This window comes from Ranitomeya variabilis, chromosome 1 (assembly GCF_051348905.1).
Source record: "Ranitomeya variabilis isolate aRanVar5 chromosome 1, aRanVar5.hap1, whole genome shotgun sequence".
Classification (NCBI taxonomy): Eukaryota; Metazoa; Chordata; class Amphibia; order Anura; family Dendrobatidae; genus Ranitomeya; species Ranitomeya variabilis.
In genome coordinates this window covers 716,730,375-716,758,243 of record NC_135232.1, presented here as the reverse complement: position 1 = coordinate 716,758,243, position 27,869 = coordinate 716,730,375, and the positions used below count along the sequence as shown (strand labels likewise).

General features: G+C 55.4%; 3 protein-coding genes across 5 annotated transcripts; 1 reads left to right on the top strand and 2 right to left on the bottom strand.

Moving 5' to 3' along the window:
• Positions 1-98: 98 nt before the first annotated feature.
• On the bottom strand, positions 99-2,783 carry ACYP1 (acylphosphatase 1). Its single transcript, XM_077267559.1, has 3 exons — positions 2,685-2,783; positions 716-849; positions 99-618 (listed from the first exon to the last, which is right to left on the bottom strand). Exons 2-3 carry the CDS (start codon positions 794-796, stop codon positions 403-405), a joined length of 297 nt encoding a protein of 98 aa, XP_077123674.1. The 5' UTR covers positions 797-849; positions 2,685-2,783; the 3' UTR covers positions 99-402.
• Positions 2,775-9,246, top strand: ZC2HC1C (zinc finger C2HC-type containing 1C). 2 transcript variants are annotated; one of them, XM_077267556.1, is made up of 4 exons: positions 2,775-2,876; positions 4,555-5,794; positions 6,045-6,302; positions 8,856-9,246. In XM_077267556.1, the coding sequence occupies exons 2-3, from the start codon at positions 4,556-4,558 to the stop codon at positions 6,297-6,299; spliced, it is 1,494 nt and encodes a 497-aa protein (XP_077123671.1). In that variant the 5' UTR covers positions 2,775-2,876; position 4,555; the 3' UTR covers positions 6,300-6,302; positions 8,856-9,246. The 2 variants fall into 2 exon arrangements, with proteins under 2 accessions (XP_077123671.1, XP_077123670.1); XM_077267555.1 differs by lacking the exon at positions 2,775-2,876 and having other exon boundaries at positions 4,365-5,794.
• On the bottom strand, positions 8,638-27,530 carry NEK9 (NIMA related kinase 9). 2 transcript variants are annotated; one of them, XM_077267554.1, is made up of 23 exons: positions 27,399-27,530; positions 23,283-23,460; positions 23,150-23,205; positions 17,361-17,431; positions 16,513-16,618; positions 16,302-16,433; positions 16,112-16,222; positions 14,762-14,826; positions 14,626-14,676; positions 14,362-14,554; positions 14,142-14,286; positions 13,148-13,348; positions 13,027-13,073; positions 12,805-12,960; positions 12,618-12,726; positions 12,352-12,513; positions 11,309-11,479; positions 10,457-10,516; positions 10,205-10,383; positions 9,997-10,125; positions 9,524-9,685; positions 9,394-9,447; positions 8,638-9,001 (listed from the first exon to the last, which is right to left on the bottom strand). In XM_077267554.1, exons 4-23 carry the CDS (start codon positions 17,429-17,431, stop codon positions 8,870-8,872), a joined length of 2,436 nt encoding a protein of 811 aa, XP_077123669.1. In that variant the 5' UTR covers positions 23,150-23,205; positions 23,283-23,460; positions 27,399-27,530; the 3' UTR covers positions 8,638-8,869. The 2 variants fall into 2 exon arrangements, with proteins under 2 accessions (XP_077123669.1, XP_077123668.1); XM_077267553.1 differs by lacking the exon at positions 27,399-27,530 and adding an exon at positions 25,091-25,387.
• Positions 27,531-27,869: the final 339 nt, after the last annotated feature.

Sequence of the window (27,869 nt, the reverse complement as noted above, 5' to 3'; positions counted from 1 at the left end):
ATTGTCATACGCAGGCCTGTATTACGGACAGATGTGAAGGTCTTCTGTATTAGACACTGTGAGGTGTAAAGAGACGAGGACCACCAGTAGTCGACCAGTAGAAGACAAACACTTTAATAATGGAGTGGGTAGAGGCGGCAGACACTGTGCACTGGTAGGACATCACATAAATAGTGGTGTGCTCACTATGTATTGGGGAGAGTCTGAGGGGCACAAAGCTGAGGCTGCGAGTCCATGCACACAAGGTTTGTCTTTCTGGCCCCATTTGGTAGCTAGCTGGAAAGCAAATAGGCCTTGGGGCTGAGCATATGAGGGCACATGGAGAGGCACGGCCTAATCTATGCAGTAAGAGCCGTCCTATGGGTCATGTCACTGCGAGAGCTGTGGCGCCCGTAGATACTGTCACTTGTGGATCTGGAAGCTGGCACGATCCAGCTGCTGGATCTTCTTCTCATTGTGGAATTGGGCCGCTGTGATTCTGGACTTTGGGCTCCCTGTTTTCTGCAGCCATTGCTGCATTTCCCGTATTTTGGCCACAGGACCTTGTAAGTGACCTCTGACCGTTCCATGTTCTGTGTTCTGCACCCATCCGACCAGACCCAGACGAGTCCCCTCTGCCTGCAACAGGGGAACACAAACACCGCATCACACAAGGGCCCCCAAACAGGAGGGTGGTCATCACTGCTGGTGCACCATGTGCTGGACCCTCGGTTACCTGTGTGTGCTTGCGAAAGAAAACACCTTGAACCTTCCCAAACACCTCATAGTCCAGACAGATTAAGGTGTCACCCTCCATTATGATCCTGGGTGTAGAGCAGACGGGCACAGTCCGCAAACACACAGTGGTACCTGAAAATGATAGAAAACACAAGGGACTGATGGAGGGGGCCACACGGCTGTGCTGCTGCCACTCCTGTGTACGCATACACACAGCACACAAGGTATGCAAACGTTAGAAAACTATGGAAAATTAAGTACACCCTTACGGCTTCCATTAAAAGGGCAAATAGTGGCCAGGTCCTGCTAATGAACCGCCCTCTGTAAGGGCTCACACCGCCGTATACATTGGACCCGTGCTATCAGACTCTTTTTCGGATCTCACTCGTTATTCAGTGGGGCACTGCTTAAGACCAACTTTTTTTTTTACCTGTGTGACTTCGGCCTATGTGCAGACGTGCTGGCAGTTTGCTGGTCTGAAGCATTCAGGCGTGTGATAACACAATACCAAAGAGGAAAGACATCAGCAAGGATTCCAGAAAAACAATTGTTGCTGCCAATCAATCTCAGGAGGGTTATAAGGCCAAATCCAGACAGACAATCTGGAGTCCATCATTATACTGAGCTTTTTTATGCAATGGACGTCCCCGCAAATTCAACCCAAGGTCAGACCATGCAATGCTCAGAGAAACTGCAGGAAACCCAAGAGCTACGGCTCAGGCTCTAAAGGCCTCAGTTAGCATGCTACATGCTCAACTTCATGGACAGCAAAATAAGGAAAAGGTGTAAACAACTACTGGGCCAACCACTTCTCAATCTGAACGTGGCTATCTTTTAAAATAATAACACCTATACTCCGCTCCCGTGCCGGCGCTGTTCCAGCGGTGTCATCACTCGTGTTCCCGGGGTTCATGTGCGGTTGTTATGACACGTGAGCCCTACGAAGCAGCTCTCACTTCCTCTTGATTACTTATATGTCAGAAGGTGAGGACAGAGAAGCCGGCGCCGATCACTACTACAACCCCACGTGAACGGCACGGGAGCCGGGTACAGGTGTTTTTACAGGGAGGGAAGGGGGGGGCTGGCCTCCCGGTACAGGGAGGGAAGGGGGGGGCTGGCCTCCCGGTACAGGGAGGGAAGGGGGGGGCTGGCCTCCCGGTACAGGGAGGGAAGGGGGGGGCTGGCCTCCCGGTACAGGGAGGGAAGGGGGGGGCTGGCCTCCCGGTACAGGGAGGGAAGGGGGGTCTGGCCTCCCGGTACAGGGAGGGAAGGGGGGGGCTGGCCTCCCGGTACAGGGAGGGAAGGGGGGGGGGCTGGCCTCCCGGTACAGGGAGGGAAGGGGGGGGGGGCTGGCCTCCTGGTACAGGGAGGTAAGGGGGGGCTGGCCTCCCGGTACAGGGAGGGAAGGGGGGGGGCTGGCCTCCCGGTACAGGGAGGGAAGGGGGGGGCTGGCCTCCCGGTACAGGGAGGGAAGGGGGGGGCTGGCCTCCCGGTACAGGGAGGGAAGGGGGGGGCTGGCCTCCCGGTACAGGGAGGGAAGGGGGGGCTGGCCTCCCGGTACAGGGAGGGAAGGGGGGGCTGGCCTCCCGGTACAGGGAGGGAAGGGGGGGCTGGCCTCCCGGTACAGGGAGGGAAGGGGGGGGGGCTGGCCTCCCGGTACAGGGAGGGAAGGGGGGGGGGCTGGCCTCCCGGTACAGGGAGGGAAGGGGGGGGGCTGGCCTCCCGGTACAGGGAGGGAAGGGGGGGGCTGGCCTCCCGGTACAGGGAGGGAAGGGGGGGCTGGCCTCCCGGTACAGGGAGGGAAGGGGGGGGGGCTGGCCTCCTGGTACAGGGAGGGAAGGGGGGGGGCTGGCCTCCTCGCACGGGGGGGTGAGGTTTCTGACCCTCTGGTAAAGGGGGGTGTACTTCATATGACATCGCAGTTTCTATCATGACTCCATACACATACGCGGTTCCCGGTCACGTACCTGCAGACCTCCGGCTGTTCCTATGGCAACAGATCCGCTCGGCAGGCGCCTGATGATGACGCCATCAGCACCATCCCCCACCGTGACGTTACTTCACGTCGTTGCCTAGAAACGAGCACAACAGAACCGAGTTTCCCAGCAGTTAAGTTTGAGCGCAGCGTTCCCACTTCCCAGTAGCCCCTAATGAGTGCGGTAAGGGCCCCCAGATCTCCAGCATGTGTCTGGGGGGCGGCTCCTGTAGTGTCAAATTGGGTCCTGGGGGGGCTGCCAATGTGGAGACGGTGACAGACTGTGTGATAGGGAGCAGGGTTCCGGGGGCGGCCCGTATAGTGTAGAACCGACGCGCGGGTTGGGGCAGCCTGTGTAATGTGGAGCCTGGTCCTGGGGGGAGGGGGCGGCCTGTGTAATGTGGAGCCTGGTCCTGGGGGGGAGGGGGCAGCCTGTGTAATGTGGAGATGGGTCCTGGGGGGGGAGGGGGCAGCCTGTGTAATGTGGAGCCTGGTCCTGGGGGGAGGGGGCGGCCTGTGTAATGTGGAGCCTGGTCCTGGGGGGGAGGGGGCAGCCTGTGTAATGTGGAGATGGGTCCTGGGGGGAGGGGGGAGCCTGTGTCATGTGGAGATGGGTCCTGGGGGGAGCCTGTGTAATGTGGAGCCTGGTCCTGGGGGGAGGGGGCGGCCTGTGTAATGTGGAGCCTGGTCCTGGGGGGGAGGGGGCAGCCTGTGTAATGTGGAGCCTGGTCCTGGGGGGAGGGGGCAGCCTGTGTAATGTGGAGCCTGGTCCTGGGGGGGAGGGGCAGCCTGTGTAATGTGGAGATGGGTCCTGGGGGGGGAGGGGGCAGCCTGTGTAATGTGGAGCCGGGTCCTGGGGGGAGGGGGCAGCCTGTGTAATGTGGAGCCTGGTCCTGGGGGGGAGGGGGCAGCCTGTGTAATGTGGAGCCTGGTCCTGGGGGGAGGGGGCAGCCTGTGTAATGTGGAGCCTGGTCCTGGGGGGGAGGGGCAGCCTGTGTAATGTGGAGATGGGTCCTGGGGGGGAGGGGGCAGCCTGTGTAATGTGGAGCCGGGTCCTGGGGGGAGGGGGCAGCCTGTGTAATGTGGAGCCGGGTCCTGGGGGGAGGGGGCAGCCTGTGTAATGTGGAGCCTGGTCCTGGGGGGGAGGGGCAGCCTGTGTAATGTGGAGATGGGTCCTGGGGGGGAGGGGGCAGCCTGTGTAATGTGGAGCCTGGTCCTGGGGGGGAGGGGGCGGCCTGTGTAATGTGGAGCCTGGTCCTGGGGGGAGGGGGCGGCCTGTGTAATGTGGAGCCTGGTCCTGGGGGGGAGGGGGCAGCCTGTGTAATGTGGAGATGGGTCCTGGGGGGGGAGGGGGCAGCCTGTGTAATGTGGAGCCTGGTCCTGGGGGGAGGGGGCGGCCTGTGTAATGTGGAGCCTGGTCCTGGGGGGGAGGGGGCAGCCTGTGTAATGTGGAGATGGGTCCTGGGGGGAGGGGGGAGCCTGTGTCATGTGGAGATGGGTCCTGGGGGGAGCCTGTGTAATGTGGAGCCTGGTCCTGGGGGGAGGGGGCGGCCTGTGTAATGTGGAGCCTGGTCCTGGGGGGGAGGGGGCAGCCTGTGTAATGTGGAGCCTGGTCCTGGGGGGAGGGGGCAGCCTGTGTAATGTGGAGCCGGGTCCTGGGGGGAGGGGACAGCCTGTGTAATGTGGAGCCGGGTCCTGGGGGGAGGGGGCAGCCTGTGTAATGTGGAGCTGGGTCCTTTTCGGGGGGAGCTGAGTCCTGGGGGCGCCCGTGTAGTGTGGAGTTGGGATCTGACCCTACCTCACTCACCAATGGATGGTTGCTCTACAGTGATTTTTCTCTGTCCTTTCCTTCCTCCTTCCAGGATGGCGAGACTAAAGCTGGCTTCCTACACGCCTGCTGAGGGCCTGGGTGAATGTCAGCTGTCGCCCCTCCGTCCAAGACAAGGTCCCCTACTTCTTTCTAAACTGGAGCTGTTAAAGAATGAATACCAGGAGCGAGCGCTGCGGGAGAAAGAGCAGAAGATGCTAACACTGCTGACGCATCAACAAGATCGCATCTCCCAGCGGATCACTGGCTCCAGAACCCAGCAGCCTCCTGAGGAGAAGGCCTGGGCTTCTAACTGGACCGTGACCAAAAGGACAGCAGGTGTAGACAGGGCACACCTGCTAAAGCCCGTATATCCCCATAGGCAACCCAAAGTTTACCGCTGTCCATCAGCCAGTGCTGCCAGCATCAAACCCTCACTGCCGCATGTCCGCTCTAAGTCAGGTCCAAGTCGCCCTGACCAGTGGCAAGAACTGGAGAAAACGGAGTTGAATCTGGAGGCAGAAATTCGCAGAAAAGAGGCGCTACTGCGAGAAAAGCTGCGCAGAACAGAAGAAGAACTGCGGCGCATCCAGAAGGAAAAGGAAGAATCAGAATGGAAGGAAAGGAAGGCTCAAGAGATCCAAGACACCAAGAAGAGGTCTAGAAGAACCATACTGCAGGAAGGAGATGGCGGAGGCTTGAAGAGGGCCACCAAAGACAGAACAGAGAAGGCCACAAAAAACAACCCCTTCTTTATAGATCAGTACAGGGGGGGCAAGGAGAGAGCCACAAAAGACAGTCATCCCTCCATAGACCTGTATAGTGGAAGCAGGGAGCGGGCCACAACGCACAGTGCCCACTCCATAAACCAGTACAGCTGGGGCAGGATGAATGCTGAGGAGGACAGTGGCCTCTCCATAGTAGAGTCCCGTCAGCAGTATGGCGGGGGCAGAAACGCGAGCCATCCTGCTGTCACACAAGTTGAAGACACATTTCATCAGCTGAGACTGGAGGCTCCTGGAGTGCAGGACATAGGACGGCCATCATCTGGTCTCTTAGATGAGGAGATATTGCTTTATGGAAACGTCCCTCAGAACCCGGGCCAGCCGCTCGTCCAGTGTCAGCTGTGTAGCCGACGCTTCATGTCGCATCGTCTGCAGAAGCATGCTGCGGTATGCCAGAAGACACACACCTCCAGAAGGAAAGTGTTTGACTCCTCCAAGGCCCGAGCCAAAGGAACAGATCTAGAGCCGTATCTGCACAAAAAAGGAAATCGTACTTCCCCAGTGCCCCAGGTCAGTCCCCTCTGTCCATATCTCTTACATCTTTGCGTCTCTCCTTTTCACCTCCTGTATTTCATCTACTCGACTCCTTACTTTCTTGCACCTTCTTTCCTTGTCTACTTATGTCTTGCATCTTCCCTCTTCATCCTGCATTTTTTTTTTTCTTGCACCTTCTCTCCTTGACGTAATAATTCTTGACATCTTGCTGGTCTCATATTTGCGTTTTCACCTCCTCCTATGTCCACGTTTCTCTTTTTCTCAGGTGAGGGTTAACTCCTGGCGTCAGAAACACGAGTCTTTCCTGAGGACGATCCGTCAGGCACGGGTAGTGCAGGATGTTATTGCCAAAGGTGGAAGGATATCGGACCTTCCTCCTCTTCCTCCCGAGGAGAACCCCGATTATGTGTTGTGTCCTCACTGCAGCCGGCGCTTTGCTCCACGTGCAGCTGAACGACATATTCCCAAGTGTGAAACCATTAGAAGCAAGCCTCGACCTCCACCATCCCGCCGCCGCTGACAGGTACGAGGCGAGCGAGGCCACCTGGAGTAGGCTGTATAGTATCAGTTAATTTCTCAGGACCGTAGAGGGCGTCACACAGCGTCCGGCCGTACAAATGAGGCTCCTGACGTGTTGTGTCCAGCGACTGTGGTGCATCTACTGAGCAGTTTCTGAACATCTTAAGTCCTTCTAGCAGTATAGTCTTTTTTTTTTAATGTACAAGTTAACGCATGGTGCGCCTTGTTTGGAGATGAGGAGGGATCGTCGGTCTGTACAGAACATCACAACGCTGTTAGAAGTGGGCAGCGTTCCCGCAGGAGACGTTGGGCAGTGCATGATGCCAAACCCAATGTGTCCATGTTAAGCATGACTGTAGCCGCTACTCCAGCAAGACCCCTGCCAAAGCCAATAAGGCCGCAGTCCCTCGGCTACAGTTTTGTTAATAAAAAAAAAAAACTGGCCGGTGTCTGGTATTGTCTCAGTGCTGCAGCCAATCTGTTAGTTCAGTGGCTTGTGCCAACACAAATAGAGCCGTTGAGCTCACCGATTAGCTGCAGCACTGAGACAATACCAGACACCGGGAGCAGCTAAGGCGAGGTTTCCTTCTGTTTCTGCAGCCAAGGGACAGGGGTCTAAGGCTGGGGCTATACGAGCAGTATAGACTTTATCTATTTGTCTGGGCAGCACTATAGCTGAATCCATTCAATACTTCAACTACCGCACAGGTGAGAAGCTGGCAGGGGGTCTCAATGGTCAGACCCCATATCCTGTGAGAAGTGATGATTAGGGTGGTTGCAGCTGGGGCACTCTGGTGATTAGTAGTCCTCCATGTTAGTAGTCCTCCATGTTAGGTTGGGTATCTGCAGGTGTACCATGGTCCAGGGGATGTAGAGGTAAAGCCAAGGTTTAGTGTACCGGGCACAACCAATGCGTGCCACACCAAACAACCCTGACCCACGCGGCCGATCATAATGTCTGTAGAAGCCCGTCCACGACCCTGACCCATGAAACCGATCATAGCATCTGCAGGAGCCCGGCTGTGACCCTGACCCATGCGGCCGATCGCGACCCTGACCCATGTGGCTGACCATAGCATCTGCAGGAGCCTGGCTGCGACCGACCCATGCAGCCGATCATACCATCTGCAGGAGCCCGGCTGCAACCCTGATTCATGCGGCCAATCATAGCATCTGCAGGAGCCCGGCTGCGATCCTGACCCACGCGACCGATCATTGCGTCCATTTCTTTGACCTGTGTTCTGCTGCATAGAATGAGGAACATGGGGGGGGGGGGGGCACTTATTTTCTGTACACTATGGGGCACACTGGTGGAGCTCAGGGTGTACAATGGTGGCACATGGGGGGCACTTTCTGTAGAATGGGGCACACTGGTGGTGCTCAGGGTGTACAATGGTGGCACATGGGGGGCACTTTCTGTAGAATGGGGCACACTGGTGGTGCTCAGGGTGTACAATGGTGGCACATGGGGGGCACTTTCTGTAGAATGGGGCACACTGGTGGTACTCTGTACGATGGTGGTACATGGGGGGCACTTACACTTCTGTAGTATGGGGCACACTGGTAGAGCTCAGGGTGTAGGATGGTGGTACATGGGGGCACACGTGGTGTTCAGGGTGTACGATGGTGGCACATGGGGGGCTCTTACTTTCTGTAGAATGGGGCACACTGGTGGTGCTCAGGGTGTATGATGGTGGTACATGGTGGGGCACTTTCTGTAGTATGGGGCACACTGGTGGTACTCAGGTTGCACAAGGGGGCACTTTCTGTAGTGTGATGCTCAGGGTACACAGAGGTGGCAAATGGGGGGGCACACTGGTGTGTAAAATGGTGGCATATACTTTCTGTGAAGTACGGGGCACACTGGTGGTACTCAGGGTGTGCGATGGTGGCCCTTACTTTCTGTTGTGTGGGGAACATGGGTGGTGCTCAGGGTGTAGGAGGCACTTTCTGTAGCATGGTGCTCAGGGTATACAATGGTGGCATATGGGGGGGCACACTGGTGGTGTACAATGGTGGCATATATGGGGGCACTTTCTGTAAAGTACGGGGCACACTTGTGTTGCACTTTCTATAGTGTGGTGCTCAGGGTGTGCAATGGTGGCACATGGGGGGCATTTTCTGTAATATGGGGAACATGGGTGGAGCTCAGTGTGTACAATGGTGGCATATGGGGGGCACTTTCTGTCGTGTGGGGCACACTGGTGGTACCCAGGATGTGTGGTGGGGGCACATGTGGTCAGGGTGTACAATGATGGCACACAGGGGCACTTACTTTCTGCGTGGTAAGGGGCACAAGGGCGGCACGTTATGGGGCACAGTGGCGGCACATAGCGGCGTAGCTTTAAACAGTGTTTAATTTCACATTTAGTGTGAGGCGGGCCCGGAGCGTGGCTGAATACTGCTGCCCGTACGCCAGCCCTGGCAGTGCCCACATTCACTTTAGCCTGTACATCTTTGGCGTGCAGAAATCGTCCAGTCTGGCAATAATCCCCACAGGCACATTGGGAGCGCTATGCTCAAATAAGGCACTGATAAGTCTTTTCATTTATAACAGGAACTGGCTGCATTTCACATGGGGGTCCCAGAAGCCGAGCGACAGGGGTCTGTGCCCAGGAAGCACCAGGAAGCCTCATCACAGTCTTCTCTGGAAGTCTCTGTGCTGCCACCGGCTGAAGACATACCCTTCATACAGAGCGCCACCTGCAGGGAAAAGAGCAGCTCAGTCATGGCGTGAAGGCTGCTGGCGGCCCTGTGCGGACCACTGACCCCACTACCAGCCCAGTGTTACATTTACTATTGATGGAGCACTGGTGCTAAGACTGTTGTTATATAACGAGGTCCTGTGGCCTGTGATGGCCCAGTGGTGGCGTCTTGGGTGGGTCAGCCATGAGCCAGCCGTTTATCTGCACAATCCTGCTCCAGTAAAGCCAGTGAAATGACCATAAGAGTTTGTCTGCACGTGTATGTGTGTACATGATTACGGAGCAGCACGCGTGTATGTGTGGTTATGGGGCGACCATCGTTCCTGAGCCGCAGAGAGGCAGAATATATAGAGAGGGTAGTGAGCGTGCTCTGTGGAGGGGGGTGGTTACCTGTCTCTGCAGCACCTGGATCATCTCTCCTTGTTTACTGACCGTCTGACCTTCCTAGAAGACAATCAGCACGTCAAATTTTCAGGAGGAACAGTGGAGGATTAGTAACATCACAGACTCTCACACCAACCTGAAATGTTGCCTGTAGCCGCTCCTCCAGCGACTGAACCTGCACTGCCAGCCGAGCATTGTCTCTGCGTAGACTCTCCTGCTCGCTCATAAAGGCGCTTATCAGTCCCTGCAGTCTCTTCACCTCTTCCTGCAGAGAGCTGCATACACAAGTCTGGGCCTCCTGGAAAGAGAAGGTTTATAATGTAGGGACATCACAAAGCACGGCCCACCCTCTGCTGCGCCACCATCACCACAACCAATCTCTCACTCCATTGCCCCACACCATCATTCTCTCAGCTCAGCCGCCTCCCCCACTGCGCCACCACCGTTCTCTCGGCCCAGCTGCGCCCTCCAGTACCCCACTGCCGTTCTCTCGGCCCAGCTGCCTCCGCCCTACCAACATTCTTTTGGCCCAGCCTTCTCCGCCCCACCACCGTTCTCCTCAGCCCAGCCTCTTCCCCACCACCATTCTTTTGTCCCAGTCTCCAGTACCGGTGTAGCCGACATATCTTCCGATTTCTTGTGCGGTTCTTCCAGCGGGGGCGCCTGGTCCTGGGAGAACTCCATACTGAGAAATGCGGGAGATTCAGGCATGGGGATGAACTCTGCCTCCTCCAGCTCCTGCTCGGGGGAAGGGAAAATGAAGACCCGACCTGAATGTGTGCCCGCTGTAAGCATGCAGGGAGTGCCCATCTCTTACCTGCCGCAGCCAACTGGGGCACGCACTGCTCTCCATGTTTCCGGTGGTATTGAAAGGGCCGGTCTCTGGTTCTGCCTCCATCGTCCCACGGAAACCATCACTAGGTTCGGACGCTATGGACTCGCTGGCACTGTCCCCTTCACCTTCTGTTGAGCCCCGAGAAGAGCAGCTCTGTGCCACTGTGGGGGTACGAATGAGTAATTGCTGTGTCTACACAGACCCCTCACATCATTAACCCTTTCCCACACTCACACGTTCCAATCGAAAGGCCACTGCTATTCGAGCGAATCGTTTTTGAGTTCAGTACTTTTTCTGTCAAAAATAATATGAAAATAAGAAAAGAGCAAAATCACAAACCCTCACGATCAGCACTGGCCCAACCACCTCACCGCAGAGAGCGCCCCCATAAGTAGCAACAGCCCCATCGAGCAGCACCTACCGCCCCTAACTGCATCAGCCTGACTGCAGAGAACGTCCCTAAAAGCAGCACTATCCTATGAAAGAGAGTTTCTACGTGCACCAGCCTAAATGAGCAACCACAGCGTAGCACCGACCCCACAGCGGAGAGCGCCCACATCAGCAGCACCGGCCCAACGACCCCATCGTGGAGAGCAGCTAGGCGTAGAGCGGCTGCACGAGCAGTATCGTCGAAATGACCCCACTGAAGAGCAGCACTAGACCCACCAAAGAGAGTGCTTCCCCATAAGTAGCCACAGCGCTAGGATGGAGAGCACCCCCACGTGAACCAACGGCACCACCACTGCAGAGCGCCCGTACGAGCAGCACTGGCCTGACCGCCCCACAACGGAGAGCGCCTCCACGTGCCTCACTGACCCGCCACAGAGAGCGCCCCCACAAGCAGCACCAGCCCGACAGCCCTACGATGGAGAGCACCCCACGTAACCACCAGTCCCACTGCAGAACGCCCTTACAAGCAGCACTGGCGCAACCGCCCCACAACAGAGAGCGCCTCCACGTGCAGCACTGCCCCACCGCAGAGCGTGCCTCACAAAGGTGAGCGCCTCCACGTGAACCACCGAACCCACTGCAGAGGACCCCTACAAGCACCACCAGCCCAACCACCCCACCACAGAGAGCACTCACCCACAATAAGGATGGTGTGCCAACCACAGCATGAAAGGTCCGTCACGTGGTGCAAGGAGCCAAATATTGGACGTGGCCATGAGGTGCAAATGTCAGAGCCTTGAGGACGCTCGTTTGGTGTCATGGCGAGACGGCCATTCCCTCCATTACCCCAGGCAAAAATGTGGTTATCTGAAGGAGAAGCAGATGGCTGCTGGTGAGGTGTATCACTTGGCAAGAGGCATACCCCATCCCTCCTTGTACCGTTCCCCTCCCCTTATTCCCCTATTCTGGTGCCATCCACACATGTATTACCTCCTTCCCATCCCTTCCCATATCTCCATATTCTGTCCACCCCGCCCTTCATGTACCAAAACCCCCCACCTTCCCAATCCCTCCACATAGTGTACCCCCCATCAATGTACCATATCACACCCCCTCCCAGAACATCTCTCCTTTAATCCCCATTTTCCTTCCTGCTCCATTCCGCCACTTACCCCCCATATCTCAATTCCATGTACAGAAACTCCACCCTACACACATCTTTATGCCATTCCTTCATGTACCGCCCCCCTTCCCATTTCAGCACTATCCCTTCATGTACCGCTCCTCCCATCCCTCCATGTACGACCTGAACCCTCATGTCAGCGCCATCCCCCCATATACCTTCCCAGCACTATCCCTACGGTCCCACCTCACAATGTACTGACCCCCACCCCTACAGTACCACCCAACATCCCCCATGAACTTCCCCTCACCCCCGATGCTATCCCTACAGTACCAGCCACCCCCATGTACTGCGCCCAACCCCCAGCGCCATCCCTACAATACCACCCACCATCCCCCATATACTGCCTCCCAGCCCCAGTGCCATCCCTACAGTACCATCCACCATCACCCCACCCCATCACCCTAAGCACCATCCATATAGTACCACCCACCCCCCATATACTGCCCCTCACCCCCAGGGCTATCCCTACAGTGCCACCCACCCACCATGTACTGCCAGTGTAATCCATACAGCAAAACCCACCATCCTCCCTCCCCTGCGTGCTGTCACTCACCGTCGGTGGCTGCAATGGTGAACTCATCCCCACAGGACACTCTTATCACCTGCTTTCCACCGAGAGGTCCACCCAGGAGATTGATGCCCAGATGCTTGCGGTAGTCTCCCACACCCAGCTGCCCACACTTATTAGAGCCAAAGGTCAAGAGACGGCCACGCTCTAAAAGAAAAAAAAAAAAAACACAGGGCACACATGAAGGCAGAGCTGGCGCAGGGCAGGCGACTGGCGCAGGGCAGGCAGCTGTCACTGGACTCGCTCCTCACCATCTATAGCGGCGGTGTGGGTCTTTCCCGGGGACACGCTGCGTACTTTATAGAAGGAGAGAGGCTTGGCGAGGGTCAGCGACGTGGTGTACGGGACCTCTCGATAAGCCTAAAAACAAAGCAACTACATCACACAAAAGCAGAAGAAAAGCAGTTGTGCACAGTCCCCCGGCACTCACCCACTCACCTCATGGTTAATGATGCCCACCGTGCACTGGTTCAGCCCCAGCTTGTTGTGTTCATTCAAGCCACAGGCGAGAACTTTACCCGACTGAGTGAGAAGAAAGCTGCCATCCGCACCACAGCTAACGCTTACGATGCACAGACCGCGCTGCACCTCCACCTGACAATGGGAGACGCGGTCACCGACCATCTAACAAGAGAAAGACCGAACAGGCCGGGTACTCACCCTCTGAGGTGTGGAGACGTCGTCCTCAGAGTCCAGGCCCAGACGTCCTGCACAGAAGACGCATAAGTCACAGCAGCATCCAGCACTGTGCAGCAGTGCAGCAGATTGTACCACCACGTACCATACTCTCCGCAGCCCCACGAGTACACACATTTGCTGCGAGTCAGAACCATCACGTGACTGTCACCACAGGACACCTGCTCAATGGGCTCATGCAAAAAGAAATCCACCAGGACCGGCTCCAGAACCTCCGAGCTTAAGCTCTGCTCCACTCCGAGGCAGCCATAGTAATCCGAACCAAAGGAGTAGAGCTGACCCTCATCTGCATGGCGAGAAGAAAGGGTTAATAGCTGCAGAGCTTTACAGCCCCAACCCACTGGTGACACACTGCCCATACTTAGTTATACTCCCCAACCCACTTGGGATACTGGTGATAGGAAAGGGGGAGCAGAGAGAGGATAAGAGGAGGAAGCAGAGAAGAGGAGCAGAGAGCAAGAAAGGAGGAAGCAGAGAGGATAAGAGGAGGAAGCAGAGAATGGGAAAGAGGAGGAAGCAGAGAAAAGGGAGTAGAGAGCGGGAAAGAGGAAGGGAAAGACAAGGAAGTAGAGAATAGGGAGCAGGAAACAGGAGGAAGCAGAGAAAGGGGAGCAAAGAGGAGAGAGGAAGGAGTAGAAAGGAAGGCAGCTCCTGCACCCACTATCACAGCTGATTCATCACATGTCTTCTCTGAGACAGGGTTGTGGACATCCCTCCAGGTTCACCAGACCCCCGTTACGCCGTCAGCCCTCATTCTGTCCACTTTACATCTTTCTGCACTATGGAGAGCCCAGCCTTTTTCTTCTCTCTATCCCACACTCCTGTCTCCTATAGGCCGGCCTGTCCATAGTCGAGATGGATCGGGAGCTGGGTGCAGACCATCAGTCTAGTGTAGTGTGAGCTGGCCGTGCAGAACATGCCCCATATACTATAATTAAATGATAGTTCTTTCTAGTCATTCTCCTCTTCCTCCAGCGGTGACATAACCATCACTCACACACAGTGATGATGATGTCTGTAAAGAGCTGTGGAAATTACTGGTGCTATATCAGGAAGTTAAATAAGTACACCTCACTTACCGGTAATGCACATGGTGAAATCCCCCCCACAGCTGACTTGTTGCACAGATTTGCCCTGCAGCTTCTCCACATGCTTTGGCTGTCGGTACGAGGCGCGGTCTCCGTGCCCCAGTTCTCCGTGTAGTTTAGATCCTCCCTGCATATTCTGAGAACGAGGAGATTGTGTGTCGGCTACGAGCCGATGAGGTGGCTTTTACTGTTCATGGCTACTGGCACTCACCACCCAGGTGTACAGCTCCTTCTCTACTGTCACCACTGCAAAATGAGCATCTCCGGCACACACCTGCCGAGCGCGGCACCCTCCCTTAAACACGTCCAGCTTCTGAGGAGTGGACTTTCCACCTCCCCACACGTAGACTTCACTACTTCGAGATGTTACCACTGCAACAGGGGCCTCATTGACGGTGCCAGGCCTTCAGGGAGGGGAGACGATAAGTGCCAGAAGTCAGGTGTGAACAGCGCCATGCACCATCCAAATCCTCACCTGGGTCTCTTGTTGGACTTGTTGAGGAGAGAAACTCGTTCTTCCATATCCCTGTATGGGGAAAAAATAGAAATCTCATGACCTCATCCATGCAACTCCTGCCCTAACCCACTCATAAGTGCCATTCTCCAAGTACCTCCGACGACGACTCAGCAACGGCCGCTCCAAGATCTCATCCGCACTTGGCCTCAGCTCTTGGTCCTAAAACAGAAGTCCAGAAAACAGTAGGTAGAAGACGATATAAATAGGGATATGCAGACCCAGCCTAACTACATCTATCAGCTTCAGGGAGTACACACTCACTTTCTGCAGACACAGCCGCACTACATCTATCAGCTCCTGGGAGTACACACCTGCTGCAGACACAGCAGCGCTACATCTATCAGCTCTGGGAGTACACGCTCACCTGCTGCAGACACAACCGAACTACATCTATACGCTCCGGGGAGTACACTCACATGCTGCAAACACAGCCGCTCTACATCTATCAGCTTCAGGGAGTACATGCTCTCCTGCTGCAGACACAGCTGCACTACATCTACCAGCTCCAGGGTACATGCTTACCTCCTGCAGATACAGCCGCACTACATCTATCAGCTCCGGGGAGTACACGCTCACCTGCTGCAGACACAGCCGCACTACATCTATCAGCTATTGGGAGTACACGCTCTCCTTCTGCAGACACAGCTGCACTACATCTATCAGCTACTGGGAGTACACACTCACGTGCTGCAGATACAACTACACTACATCTATCAGCTCCAGGGAGTTCACGCTCACCTGCTGCAGACACAGCTGCACTACATCTATCAGCTCCGGGGAGTACACGCTCAACTCCTGCAGACACAGCCGCACTACATCTATAGGCTCCCAGCGTACACGCTCACCTCCTGCACATACAGCCGCACTACATCTATCAGCTCCGGGGAGTACACGCTCACCTGCTGCAGACACAGCCCCACTACATCTATCAGCTTCGGGGATTACACTCTACACTCACCTGCTGCAAACACAGCCGCTCTACATCTATCAGCTTTGCGGAGTACACGCTCTCCTGCTGCAGACACAGCCGCACTACATCTACCAGCTCCAGAGTACACGCTCACCTCCTGCAGACACAGCCGTAGTACATCTATCAGCTATGGGGAGTACACGCTCTCCTACTGCAGACACAACCGCACTACATCTATCAGCTCCGGGGAGTACACGCTCAACTCCTGCAGACACAGCCACACTACATCTATCGGCTCCCAGAGTACACGCTCACCTGCTGCAGACACAGCCGCACTACATCTATTGGCTCCCAGAGTACACGATCACCTGCTGCAGACACAGCCGCACTACATCTATCAGCTTCGGGGAGTAGACACTCACCTGCTGCAGACACACCCGCATTACATCTATCTATCAGCTACTGGGAATACACGCTCACGTGCTGCAGACACAGGTGCACTACATCTATCTGCTCCAGGGACTTCACGCTCACCTGCTGCAGACACAGGTGCACTACATCTATCAGCTCCTGGGAGTACACGCTGTTAACCAGCTCCACGGCCCAGTTTCCCTGCACGATCTTCACACACAGGTTGAGTGGGTTCTGTGAGCAGAGTAAGAAGTGAGACAGCAGCTTTTGCAAAGACAGGCAAGGATACGGGACGCGAGAGACAGGTGCTCACCGTGGCGTCAAAAGTGCGCGTCAGTGTCAGCAGCTCATACAGCACACAGCCCACCGCCCAGATGTCAGACTTGAAGCTGTACTTCACTCCTTGGCACAGCTCTGGAGACATGTAGTAGAGGGTGCCGACACACTGCAAGCAGAGTGCAGACAGGAGTGTCACCGGGCGTGGAGTCCTCTGCACACACGCCTGGCACACAGCCGTCACTCACCGTCTCTGCCATCGAGAACTCTGAGTTCAGCTGCTTGGCCAGTCCATAGTCCCCCAACTTTATCAGATTGGCTTTAGTGAGGAAGATGTTCAATGTCTTAATGTCTCTGCGGGAGAAAGGGATGCCCATTAGCTCCGCCCTCCCCACAGGGACACCCATTAGCTCCGCCCTCCCCACAGGGACACCCATTAGCTCCGCCCTCCCCAAAGGGACGCCCATTAGCTGTGCCCTCCCCACAGGGACTCCCATTAGCTCCGTCTTCTCCACAGTGACGCCCAATAGCTCCGCCCTCCCCACAGGGACACCCATTAGCTCCGCCCTCCCCACAGGGACACCCATTAGCTCCGCCCTCCCCACAGGGACGCCCATTAGCTGTGCCCTCCCCACAGGGACGCCAATTACCTGTGCCCTCCCCACAGGGACTCCCATTAGCTCCGTCTTCTCCACAGTGACGCCCAATAGCTCCGCCCTCCCCACAGGGACACCCATTAGCTCCGCCCTCCCCACAGGGACACCCATTAGCTCCGCCCTCCCCACAGGGACACCCATTAGCTGTGCCCTCCCCACAGGGACGCCAATTACCTGTGCCCTCCCCACAGGGACTCCCATTAGCTCCGTCTTCTCCACAGTGACGCCCAATAGCTCCGCCCTCCCCACAGGGACGCCCATTAGCTCCACCCTCCCCACAGGGGGATTGCCCATCAGCTCCACCCTCCCCACACAGGTACAAGCCTTATTAGCTCCCTCCCAACATCTCCATAGAAGATGTTTGATCTGCCCAATAGCTCCATAATAACCAGCTCTTGGATACTCCCTACCCTCATAAGCTCCACCCAGCGAGTGCTCACCGATGCAGGATCCCAGCTCGATGGATGCAGCTGACTGCCGAGGCAATTTGGAACAAATACCAGACAACCATCTGTGGAGAGGCGGAACGTCATAACACACTTATGGCAAAAGTAATCCCACCCCCACAGAGCCCCGCCCATTTTACTCCCCTCACCCAGCAGAGCCCCACAAATGTACTAATTCCCCACCCTTGCAGAGTCCCACTAGGAAGGCTGACTTTTTCTCAGGATAATATAGGTCATGCCCTTTGTGAAGAGCTGCAGCCTAGGACAGATGCTAAGTTACTGCTGGTCATACATCCATACATATACATATTCCACTACACCTACCCCCACACAATTACTAATCCCCCCACCCCCGTTGAGCCATGCAAATTTACTAATCCCCACCCCCACAGATCTCCGACACTTATGAATCCCCACCCCAGCAGAGCCCCGGACACGTACTAATTCCCACCCCCAAAGAGACCTGGACACTTACTAATCTACACCCCAGCAGAGCACTGCACACTTAATAATCCCCACCCCCACAGAGCCTAGCACACTCACTAATCCCAACCCCCACAGAGCCTGGCACATTTACTAATCCCCACCCCACAGGGTCCCAGACACTTATTAATACCCACTTCCATAGAGCCCCACACATATACTAATCCCCACTTCCTTAGAGCCCAGCACACTTACTAATCCCAACTCCAGCAGAGCCCCAGACACTTACTAATCCACACCCCAGCAGAGCCTGGCACACTTACTAATCCACACCCCCCTCAGAGACCGGCACACTTACTAATCCCCACCCCCCTCAGAGCCCGACACACTTACTAATCCCCACTCCCGCAGAGCCCGAAATACTTACTAATTCACACCCCAGCAGAGCCCAGCACACTTACTAATTCACACCCCAGCAGAGCCCAGCACACTTACTAATTCACACCCCAGCAGAGCCCGGCACACTTACTAATTCACACCCCAGCAGAGCCCGGCACACTTACCAATCTCCACCCCCAGCAAAGCCCAGCACACTTACCAATCTCCACCCCCCGCAAAGCCCGGCACACTTACTAATCCCCACCCCAGCAAAGCTCGACACTTACTAATCCTCACTCCCACAGAGCCTGGCAAATTTACTAATCCCCACCTCAACAGAGCCTGGCACATTTACTAATTCCTATGGCCGCAGTGTCCCAGACACTTATTAATCCCCACTTCCATAGAGCCCCACACACGTTCTAATCCCCACCCCCACAGGGCCCAGCACACTTATTAATCCCCACCCCACAGAGTACGGGACACTTACTAATCCACACTCCAGCAGACCACCGCACATTTACTAATCCACACCCCCACAGAGCCTCATACATTTACTAATTCCCACCCCCAAAGAGTTTCGCATTTACTAATCCCCACGAAGCTCAGCACAAAATCCACACCCCCGCAGAGCCCCTCACATGTGCTACTCCCCCACCCATCCCCGCACACGTACTAATCCCCACCCCAGCACAACTTACTAATCCCAATTTACATAGAGCCCCACACTTACTAATCCCCACCCCCGCAGAGCCCTGTGTTACGCACGCAGGTGGCGCACGTGGTTCGTGGGCCCACTGTGCCACAAACTGGACCTTCCCTGGAGCGGCGTGACTAAGCAGCTACTTTTGTGTTCACGGTAGCCTCTAGTGATGAGGTCGGGCTGGTGCGGCAGATAGCTGCCAGGTGGCTTTCCAGAGCGTCGTCCGGCAATAGCAGCTGACCCCAAGAGTCTAAGCTCCTGGAAAAGGCAGGACAGGACATCCACTGTAACAAGTTCATGCTGTGCAGGCAGGACAGCCACTTGGGACAGTTTCAGACTATGACGACTGGACAGCCACAGGAACAGGTTCAGACTGTGCAGTCTCTGATAAGACTGGACGGCCACAGGAAGGGTTCAGACTATTCCGACTGGACAGCCACAGCAACATGTTCAGACTATGCCGACAGGACGGCCACAGGGACGGGTTCAGATTATGCCGACAGGACGACCATAGGGACATATTCAGACTGTGCAGTCTCCGACAGCAGACAGGATGGCCACAAGGACGGCTTTAAATTATGCCGACAGGATGGCCACAGGCTCGGGTTCAGACTGTGCAGTATCTGACGGCAGACGGGAAGGCCACAGGGTCGGGTTCAGACTGTGCAGTCTCCGATGGCAGACGGGATGGCCACAGGGTCGGGTTCAGACTATGCCGACTAGACAGCCACAGGAACATGTTCAGACTATGCCAACAGGATGGCCACAGGGGCGGGTTCAGATTATGCCGACAGGACGGCCACAGGGACAGGTTCAGACTGTGCAGTCTCCGATAGACGGGATTGCCACAGGGCCGGGTTCAGACTGTGCAGTCTCCGATAGACGGTATGGCCACAGAAACGGGTTCAGACTATGCCAACAGGACTGCCACAGGGAAGGATGCGGACTATGCCGACAGGTCGGCCACAGGGACAGGTTCAGACTGTGCAGACTCCGATGGCAGACGGGACGGTCACAGGGTCGGGCTCAGACTGTGCAGTTTCCGATGGTAGACAGGACGGCCACATGGTCGGGTTCAGACTATGCAGTCTCCTATGGCAGACAGGATGGCCACAGGGTCGGGTTCAGACTATGCAGTCTCCGATGGCAGACAGGACGGCCACATGGTCGGGTTCAGACTGTGCAGTCTCCGATGGCAGACAGGATGACCACAGGGTCGGGTTCAGACTATGCCGACTGGACAGCCACAGGAACATGTTCAGACTATGCCAACAGGACGGCCACAGGGACGGGTTCAGATTATGCCGACAGGACGACCATAGGGACATATTCAGACTGTGCAGTCTCCGACAGCAGACAGGATGGCCACAAGGACGGCTTTAAATTATGCCGACAGGATGGCCACAGGCTCGGGTTCAGACTGTGCAGTATCTGACGGCACACGGGAAGGCCACAGGGTCGGGTTCAGACTGTGCAGTCTCCGATGGCAGACGGGATGGCCACAGGGTCGGGTTCAGACTATGCCGACTAGACAGCCACAGGAACATGTTCAGACTATGCCAACAGGATGGCCACAGGGGCGGGTTCAGATTATGCCGACAGGACGGCCACAGGGACAGGTTCAGACTGTGCAGTCTCCGATAGACGGGATTGCCACAGGGCCGGGTTCAGACTGTGCAGTCTCCGATAGACGGTATGGCCACAGAAACGGGTTCAGACTATGCCAACAGGACTGCCACAGGGAAGGATGCGGACTATGCCGACAGGTCGGCCACAGGGACAGGTTCAGACTGTGCAGACTCCGATGGCAGACGGGACGGTCACAGGGTCGGGCTCAGACTGTGCAGTTTCCGATGGTAGACAGGACGGCCACATGGTCGGGTTCAGACTATGCAGTCTCCTATGGCAGACAGGATGGCCACAGGGTCGGGTTCAGACTATGCAGTCTCCGATGGCAGACAGGACGGCCACATGGTCGGGTTCAGACTGTGCAGTCTCCGATGGCAGACAGGATGACCACAGGGTCGGGTTCAGACTATGCCGACTGGACAGCCACAGGAACATGTTCAGACTATGCCAACAGGACGGCCACAGGGACGGGTTCAGATTATGCCGACAGGACGACCATAGGGACATATTCAGACTGTGCAGTCTCCGACAGCAGACAGGATGGCCACAAGGACGGCTTTAAATTATGCCGACAGGATGGCCACAGGCTCGGGTTCAGACTGTGCAGTATCTGACGGCACACGGGAAGGCCACAGGGTCGGGTTCAGACTGTGCAGTCTCCGATGGCAGACGGGATGGCCACAGGGTCGGGTTCAGACTATGCCGACTAGACAGCCACAGGAACATGTTCAGACTATGCCAACAGGATGGCCACAGGGGCGGGTTCAGATTATGCCGACAGGACGGCCACAGGGACAGGTTCAGACTGTGCAGTCTCCGATAGACGGGATTGCCACAGGGTCGGGTTCAGACTGTGCAGTCTCCGATAGACGGTATGGCCACAGAAACGGGTTCAGACTATGCCAACAGGACTGCCACAGGGAAGGATGCGGACTATGCCGACAGGTCGGCTACAGGGACAGGTTCAGACTGTGCAGACTCCGATGGGAGACGGGAAGGCCAAAGGGTTGGGTTCAGACTGTGCAGTCTCCGATGGCAGACGGGACGGTCACAGGGTTGGACTCAGAATGTGCAGTCTCCGATAGCAGACGGGATAGCCACAAGGACGGGTTCAGACTATGCCAACTGGACAGCCACAGGGACAGGTTCAGATTATGCCGACAGGATGGCCACAGGGACAGGTTGACTGTGCAGTCTCCGATAGCAGACGGGATGGCCACAGGGATGGGTTCACACAATGCCAACTGGACAGCCACAGGGAAGGATGCGGACTATGCCGACAGGTCGGCCACAGGGACAGGTTCAGACTGTGCAGACTCCGATGGCAGACGGGACGGTCACAGGGTCGGGCTCAGACTGTGCAGTTTCCGATGGTAGACAGGACGGCCACATGGTCGGGTTCAGACTATGCAGTCTCCTATGGCAGACAGGATGGCCACAGGGTCGGGTTCAGACTATGCAGTTTCCGATGGCAGACAGGACGGCCACATGGTCGGGTTCAGACTGTGCAGTCTCCGATGGCAGACAGGATGACCACAGGGTCGGGTTCAGACTATGCCGACTGGACAGCCACAGGAACATGTTCAGACTATGCCAACAGGACGGCCACAGGGACGGGTTCAGACTATGCTGACAGGACAACCACAGGGACAGGTTCAGATTATGCCGAAAGGACGGCCACAGGGACAGGTTCAGACTGTGCAATCTCCGATAGAAGACGGGATGGCCACAGGGAAGGGTTCAGACTATGCCAACAGGACGGCCACAGGGAAGGATGCGGACTATGCCAACAGGATGGACACAGGGACAGGTTCAGACTGTGCAGTCTCCGATGGCAAACAGGACAGACCCCTTACAGCAAAGAAGATTTAGGGGAAAAAAGTGACATTGATTCAGAAGATGATGTGGAAGAATGTCCAGATGTGTCTGATACAGATCAAGATGGAGAGAGTGAGGAGGATGCTCAAGACATAGAAACATATTACTTTTCTGGTTATTAAACATTTTTTTTCCACCTGATTATGTGTATTCTCATTTATTACATTCCTATTAAGGTAACTGATCACTTTTAGAGCATTAACATTTTTAAAAAAGGAAAATATAGCCAATTTTCTAGCCTGTGCCGGACAGGCGCAATGCCCCTAAACTCGTTATGAAACATATTGCCCCTGACGGAGGGTTAAGAACAAGGGAGCATGCAAAACAGCAGTAAGTAGGAGACGCCAGGGACTGAGCCAAGGATCGGGACAGTGAGTAATCCTCAACCCTGCAGAGCACGGGACACTTATTAATCCCCACCCTTGCAGAGTCCCGCATGTTTATTATTCCCCACTCCGCCCAGAGCTGGGACACTTATTAATCCCCACCCCTGCAGATTCCAGCACAGGAGCCCCTCATTATTATCAATCATCACTCCCACTGAATGCAGCCACAATTAACCCCAAATTAGCCCACGCAGTTATTTTAGCCACCACCATGGAGTTATCAGGCAGAAAGTACAATTATTAAACGCTTCCCTGCAGAGCCCAGAGACCCAGTTATTATTCCCTCCTCCTCGGAGCACGTCAGCTATTAATCCCTGCCCCCTTAGGAGCCCCACAGTTATTAGTCCCTTTGGTGCAGAGCCCCTTCTTTTCCAGAGAATTCTCACCTCCTCCTCGAACAGCTCCTCCTTCTGCCTGACAATCTTGTCAAACAAATTGCCACCTGTGGAGATGAAGCTGATGTCAGAGTGGCACAGTGTGGCCCTTGAGTGGGAGAGGACAGCAGAAAGCCCAGCTCACCATTACAGTACTCCAGCTCGATCAGAAGCGTGTTACTGTCCAGGAAGTGGTTGTAATAAGCGATAATGTTATCATGCTGCAGAAGTGACAGGATGACAATCTCATTCAGAGCATCACGGCGCTCCTTCTCCGACAACCGCGTGAGACCAACCTCCTTCCACACCACCAGGGAGTCATCCTGAGAGAGGAAGGAAGGACCAAAGTCAGAGGATCAGGTGGGGAAAAGATGGGAGGGGGTGTCCAGCCAGCGATTGGGGGGGAGGGGTTATCCGCTTTAGACCTTTTAACACCCCACCTACCCCAGTGATCAGTTCTCCTTCCCCTGTAATAACCTCCTCTCCCTAGGTATCACTTCCCCTCCCCCATTATCAGTTCCCCCTCACCAATTATCAATTACCTTTCCTCTTTTATCAGTCCCCCTCCCCTCTCGTTATCAGTTACCCCCCGTTATCACTTACCCCTCCCCTGTTATCACTTACCCCTCCCCTGTTATCTGTTACCCCTCCCCTGTTATCACTTACCCCTCCCCTGTTATCACTTACCCTTCCCCTGTTATCACTTACCCCTCCCCTGTTATCACTTACCCCTCCCCTGTTATCACTTACCCCTCCCCTGTTATCACTTACCCCTCCCGTTATCACTTACCCCTCCCCTGTTATCACTTACCCCTCCCCTGTTATCACTTACCCCTCCCGTTATCACTTACCCCTCCCCTGTTATCACTTACCCCTCCCCTGTTATCACTTACCCCTCCCCTGTTATCACTTACCCCTCCCCTGTTATCACTTACCCCTCCCCTGTTATCACTTACCCCTCCCCTGTTATCACTTACCCCTCCCCTGTTATCACTTACCCTTCCCCTGTTATCACTTACCCCTCCCCTGTTATCACTTACCCCTCCCCTGTTATCACTTGCCCCTCCCCTGTTATCACTTGCCCCTCCCCTGTTATCACTTACCCTTCCCCTGTTATCACTTACCCCTCCCCTGTTATCACTTACCCCTCCCCTGTTATCACTTACCCCTCCCCTGTTATCACTTACCCCTCCCCTGTTATCACTTACCCCTCCCCTGTTATCACTTACCCTTCCCCTGTTATCACTTACCCCTCCCCTGTTATCACTTACCCCTCCCCTGTTATCACTTACCCCTCCCCTGTTATCACTTACCCCTCCCCTGTTATCACTTACCCCTCCCCTGTTATCACTTACCCCTCCCCTGTTATCACTTACCCCTCCCCTGTTATCACTTACCCTTCCCCTGTTATCACTTACCCCTCCCCTGTTATCACTTACCCCTCCCCTGTTATCACTTACCCCTCCCCTGTTATCACTTACCCTTCCCCTGTTATCAGTTACCCCTCCCGTTATCAGTTACCCCTCCCCTGTTATCAGATACCCCTTCCCTGTTATCAGTTGACCCGTTATCAGTTACCCCTCCCCGTTATCAGTCACCCCTCCCCGTTATCAGTCACCCCTCCCCTGTTATCAGTCACCCCTCCCGTTATCAGTTACCCCTCCCCGTTATCAGTTACCTCTCCCGTTATCAGTTACCCCTCCCCTGTTATCAGATACCCCTTCCCTGTTATCAGTTGACCCGTTATCAGTTACCCCTCCCCGTTATCAGTCACCCCTCCCCGTTATCAGTCACCCCTCCCCTGTTATCAGTCACCCCTCCCGTTATCAGTTACCCCTCCCTGTTATCAGTTACCCCTCCCCGTTATCAGTTACCCCTCCCCGTTATCAGTTACCCCTCCCCGTTATCAGTCCCCTCTCCCCCGGTATGGCTCCTCCTCTTCCGGTCACAGACCTCGGTTCTCCGGTACAGGGTGGCCTCGCCGTAGGCCCCGTGTCCCAGCACGCGGATGGGGATGTAGTGCAGCTCCTCCTGCTCAGCCCCGCAGCTCCGCACTGAATCTCCATAGTCAGAGTTGATAGAGTCACAGTGACGGTCGTACCGGCTGAGGGCGGACATGGCGGAATCAGCGGCCTCCGCCAGCCGCCATACCGCTGACCCCTGACCCGGAACTGTACACCGGCTGTGGGAAACAGCTGACACGTGACTGCACACTCGGCGCCAGTGCCACGCCTGAGAAGGGAGAAGTGAGCAATGATGTAGTAATGAGAAGATGCGAGGCGCCGTAGTGATAGGAGGAGAGGAGCTGCAGTGCTAGTGAGGAGGAGGAGAGGAGCTGCAGTGATGGGGGGTGAAGTGGCAGTGATAGTGAGGAGAGGAGCTGCAGTGATAGTGGAAGGAGGAGAGGAGCTGCAGTGATAGGGGGAGAAGGTGCTGTGATAGTGAGGAGAGGAGCTGTAGTGATAGTGGAAGGAGGAGAGGAGCTGCAGTGATAGTGGAAGGAGGAGAGGAGCTGCAGTGATGGGGGAGAAGGCGCAGTGATAGTGAGGAGAGGAGCTGTAGTGATAGTGGAAGGAGGAGAGGAGCTGCAGTGATAGGAGGCGAGAAGATGTAGTGATAGGAGAGGAGCTGCAGTGATAGTGGGGGGAGGAGAGGAGCTGAAATGATAGTGGTGGGGCAGAGGAGCTGCAGTGATAAAAAAGCTGCAGTGATAGTGAGGAGGAGAGGAGCTGTAGTGATAGTGGGGGGAGGAGAGGAGCTGCAGTGAGTGAGGGGGAGGAGAGGAGCTGTAGTGATAGTGTTGGAAAGGAGGAGAGGAGCTGTAGTGATATTGGGGGGAAGGAGGAGAGGAACTGTAGTGATAGTGGGGGGAAGGAGGAGAGGAGCTGTAGTGATAGTGGGGGGAAGGAGGAGAGGAACTGTAGTGATATTGGGGGGAAGGAGGAGAGGAACTGTAGTGATAGTGGGGGGAAGGAGGAGAGGAGCTGTAGTGATAGTGGAGGGAAGGAGGAGAGGTGCTGTAGTTATATAGTGGCGGAGGATAGGAGCTGTAGTGATAATGGGGGGAAGGAGAAGAGGAGTTGTAGTGAAGAGAGGAGCTGCAGTGATAGTGAGGGGGAGGAGAGGAGATGTAATGATAATAGAGGGAGGAGCTGTAGTGATAGTAGGAGGGAGGAGCTGTAGTGAAAATGGGGGAAGGAGGAGAGGAGCTGTAGTGATAGTGTTGGGAAGGAGGAGAGGAGCTGTAGTGATATTGGGGGAAGGAGGAGAGGAGCTGTAGTGATAGTGTTGGGAAGGAGGAGAGGAGCTGTAGTGATAGTGGGGGGAAGGAGGGAGGAGCTGTAGTGAAAGTGGAGGAAGGAGGAGAGGAGCTGTAGTGATAGTGTTGGGAAGGAGGAGAGGAGCTGTAGTGATATTGGAAGGAGGAGAGGAGCTGTAGTGATAGTGTTGGGAAGGAGGAGAGGAGCTGTAGTGATAGTGTTGGAAAGGAGGAGAGGAGTTGTAGTGATAGTGGGGGAAGGAGGGAGGAGCTGTAGTGAAAGTGGAGGAAGGAGGAGAGGAGCTGTAGTGATAGTGTTGGAAAGGAGGAGAGGAGTTGTAGTGATAGTGGGGGAAGGAGGGAGGAGCTGTAGTGAAAGTGGAGGAAGGAGGAGAGGAGCTGTAGTGATATTGGAAGGAGGAGAGGAGCTGTAGTGATAGTGTTGGGAAGGAGGAGAGGAGCTGTAGTGATGGTGAGGGGAAGGAGGAGAGGTGCTGTAGTTATATAGTGGTGGAGGAGAGGAGCTGTAGTGATAATGGGAGGAGAAGAGGAGTTGTAGTGATAGTGAAGAGAGGAGCTGCAGTGATAGTGAGGGGGAGGAGAGGAGCTGTAATGATAGTGATGGGAAGAGGAGATGTAGTGATAGTGGGGAGGAGCTGTAGTGATAGTGGGGGAGGAGGGAGGAGCTGTAGTGATAGTGTGGAGAAGGAGGGAGGAGCTGTATTGAAAATGGGGGAAGGAGGAGAGGAGCTGTAGTGATAGTGTTGGGAAGGAGGAGAGGAGCTGTAGTGATAGTGGGGGGAAGGAGGAGAGGAGCTGTAGTGATAGTGAAGAGAGGAGCTGCAGTGATAGTGAAGGGGAGGAGAGGAGCTGTAATGATAGTGATGGGAAGAGGAGATGTAGTGATAGTGGGGGGAAGAGAGTAGCTGCAGTGAGGGGGTGGAGTGGTTAGGGTTCTCCGCAGCCGCACAGCTCAGGTCACGTGCTATTCCTCCCTATCACCTTTTAATGCGTCCCGTGCCCATGGTAACACTTCAAAACTTCCTGGCATCAGGCCTCCGCTTGCTGTGTATCCCGGATGTTCCACACCCTAGAAACCAGGCTGTTGGGCGTGGTTACAGCACTCTGCACAACTCCACAACACACAGCACAGCCCCGCCTCCATCCCGCAAAACGTGCAATTACTGTACAGCATTTAACATATTACGTCAGGCGCACAGACTCGTCCTTATATGGTGCCGGAAATGTGACGTTGCGCGCAGACACTGTTAATCCTGTAACCATAGAAACAAACCGAGCCGTGACGTCACCAAGGTGTCAACTCAGCGCTAAACGGAGGCAGCGGCTAATTATAGTGTGTCTGTATATATAGAGTGTGTGTGTATATATAGAGAGAGTATAGAGTGCTTGAGAGTATAGTGTATATAGAGAGTATGTGTGTGTGTGTATAGAGTATAGAGTGCTTGTGTGTGT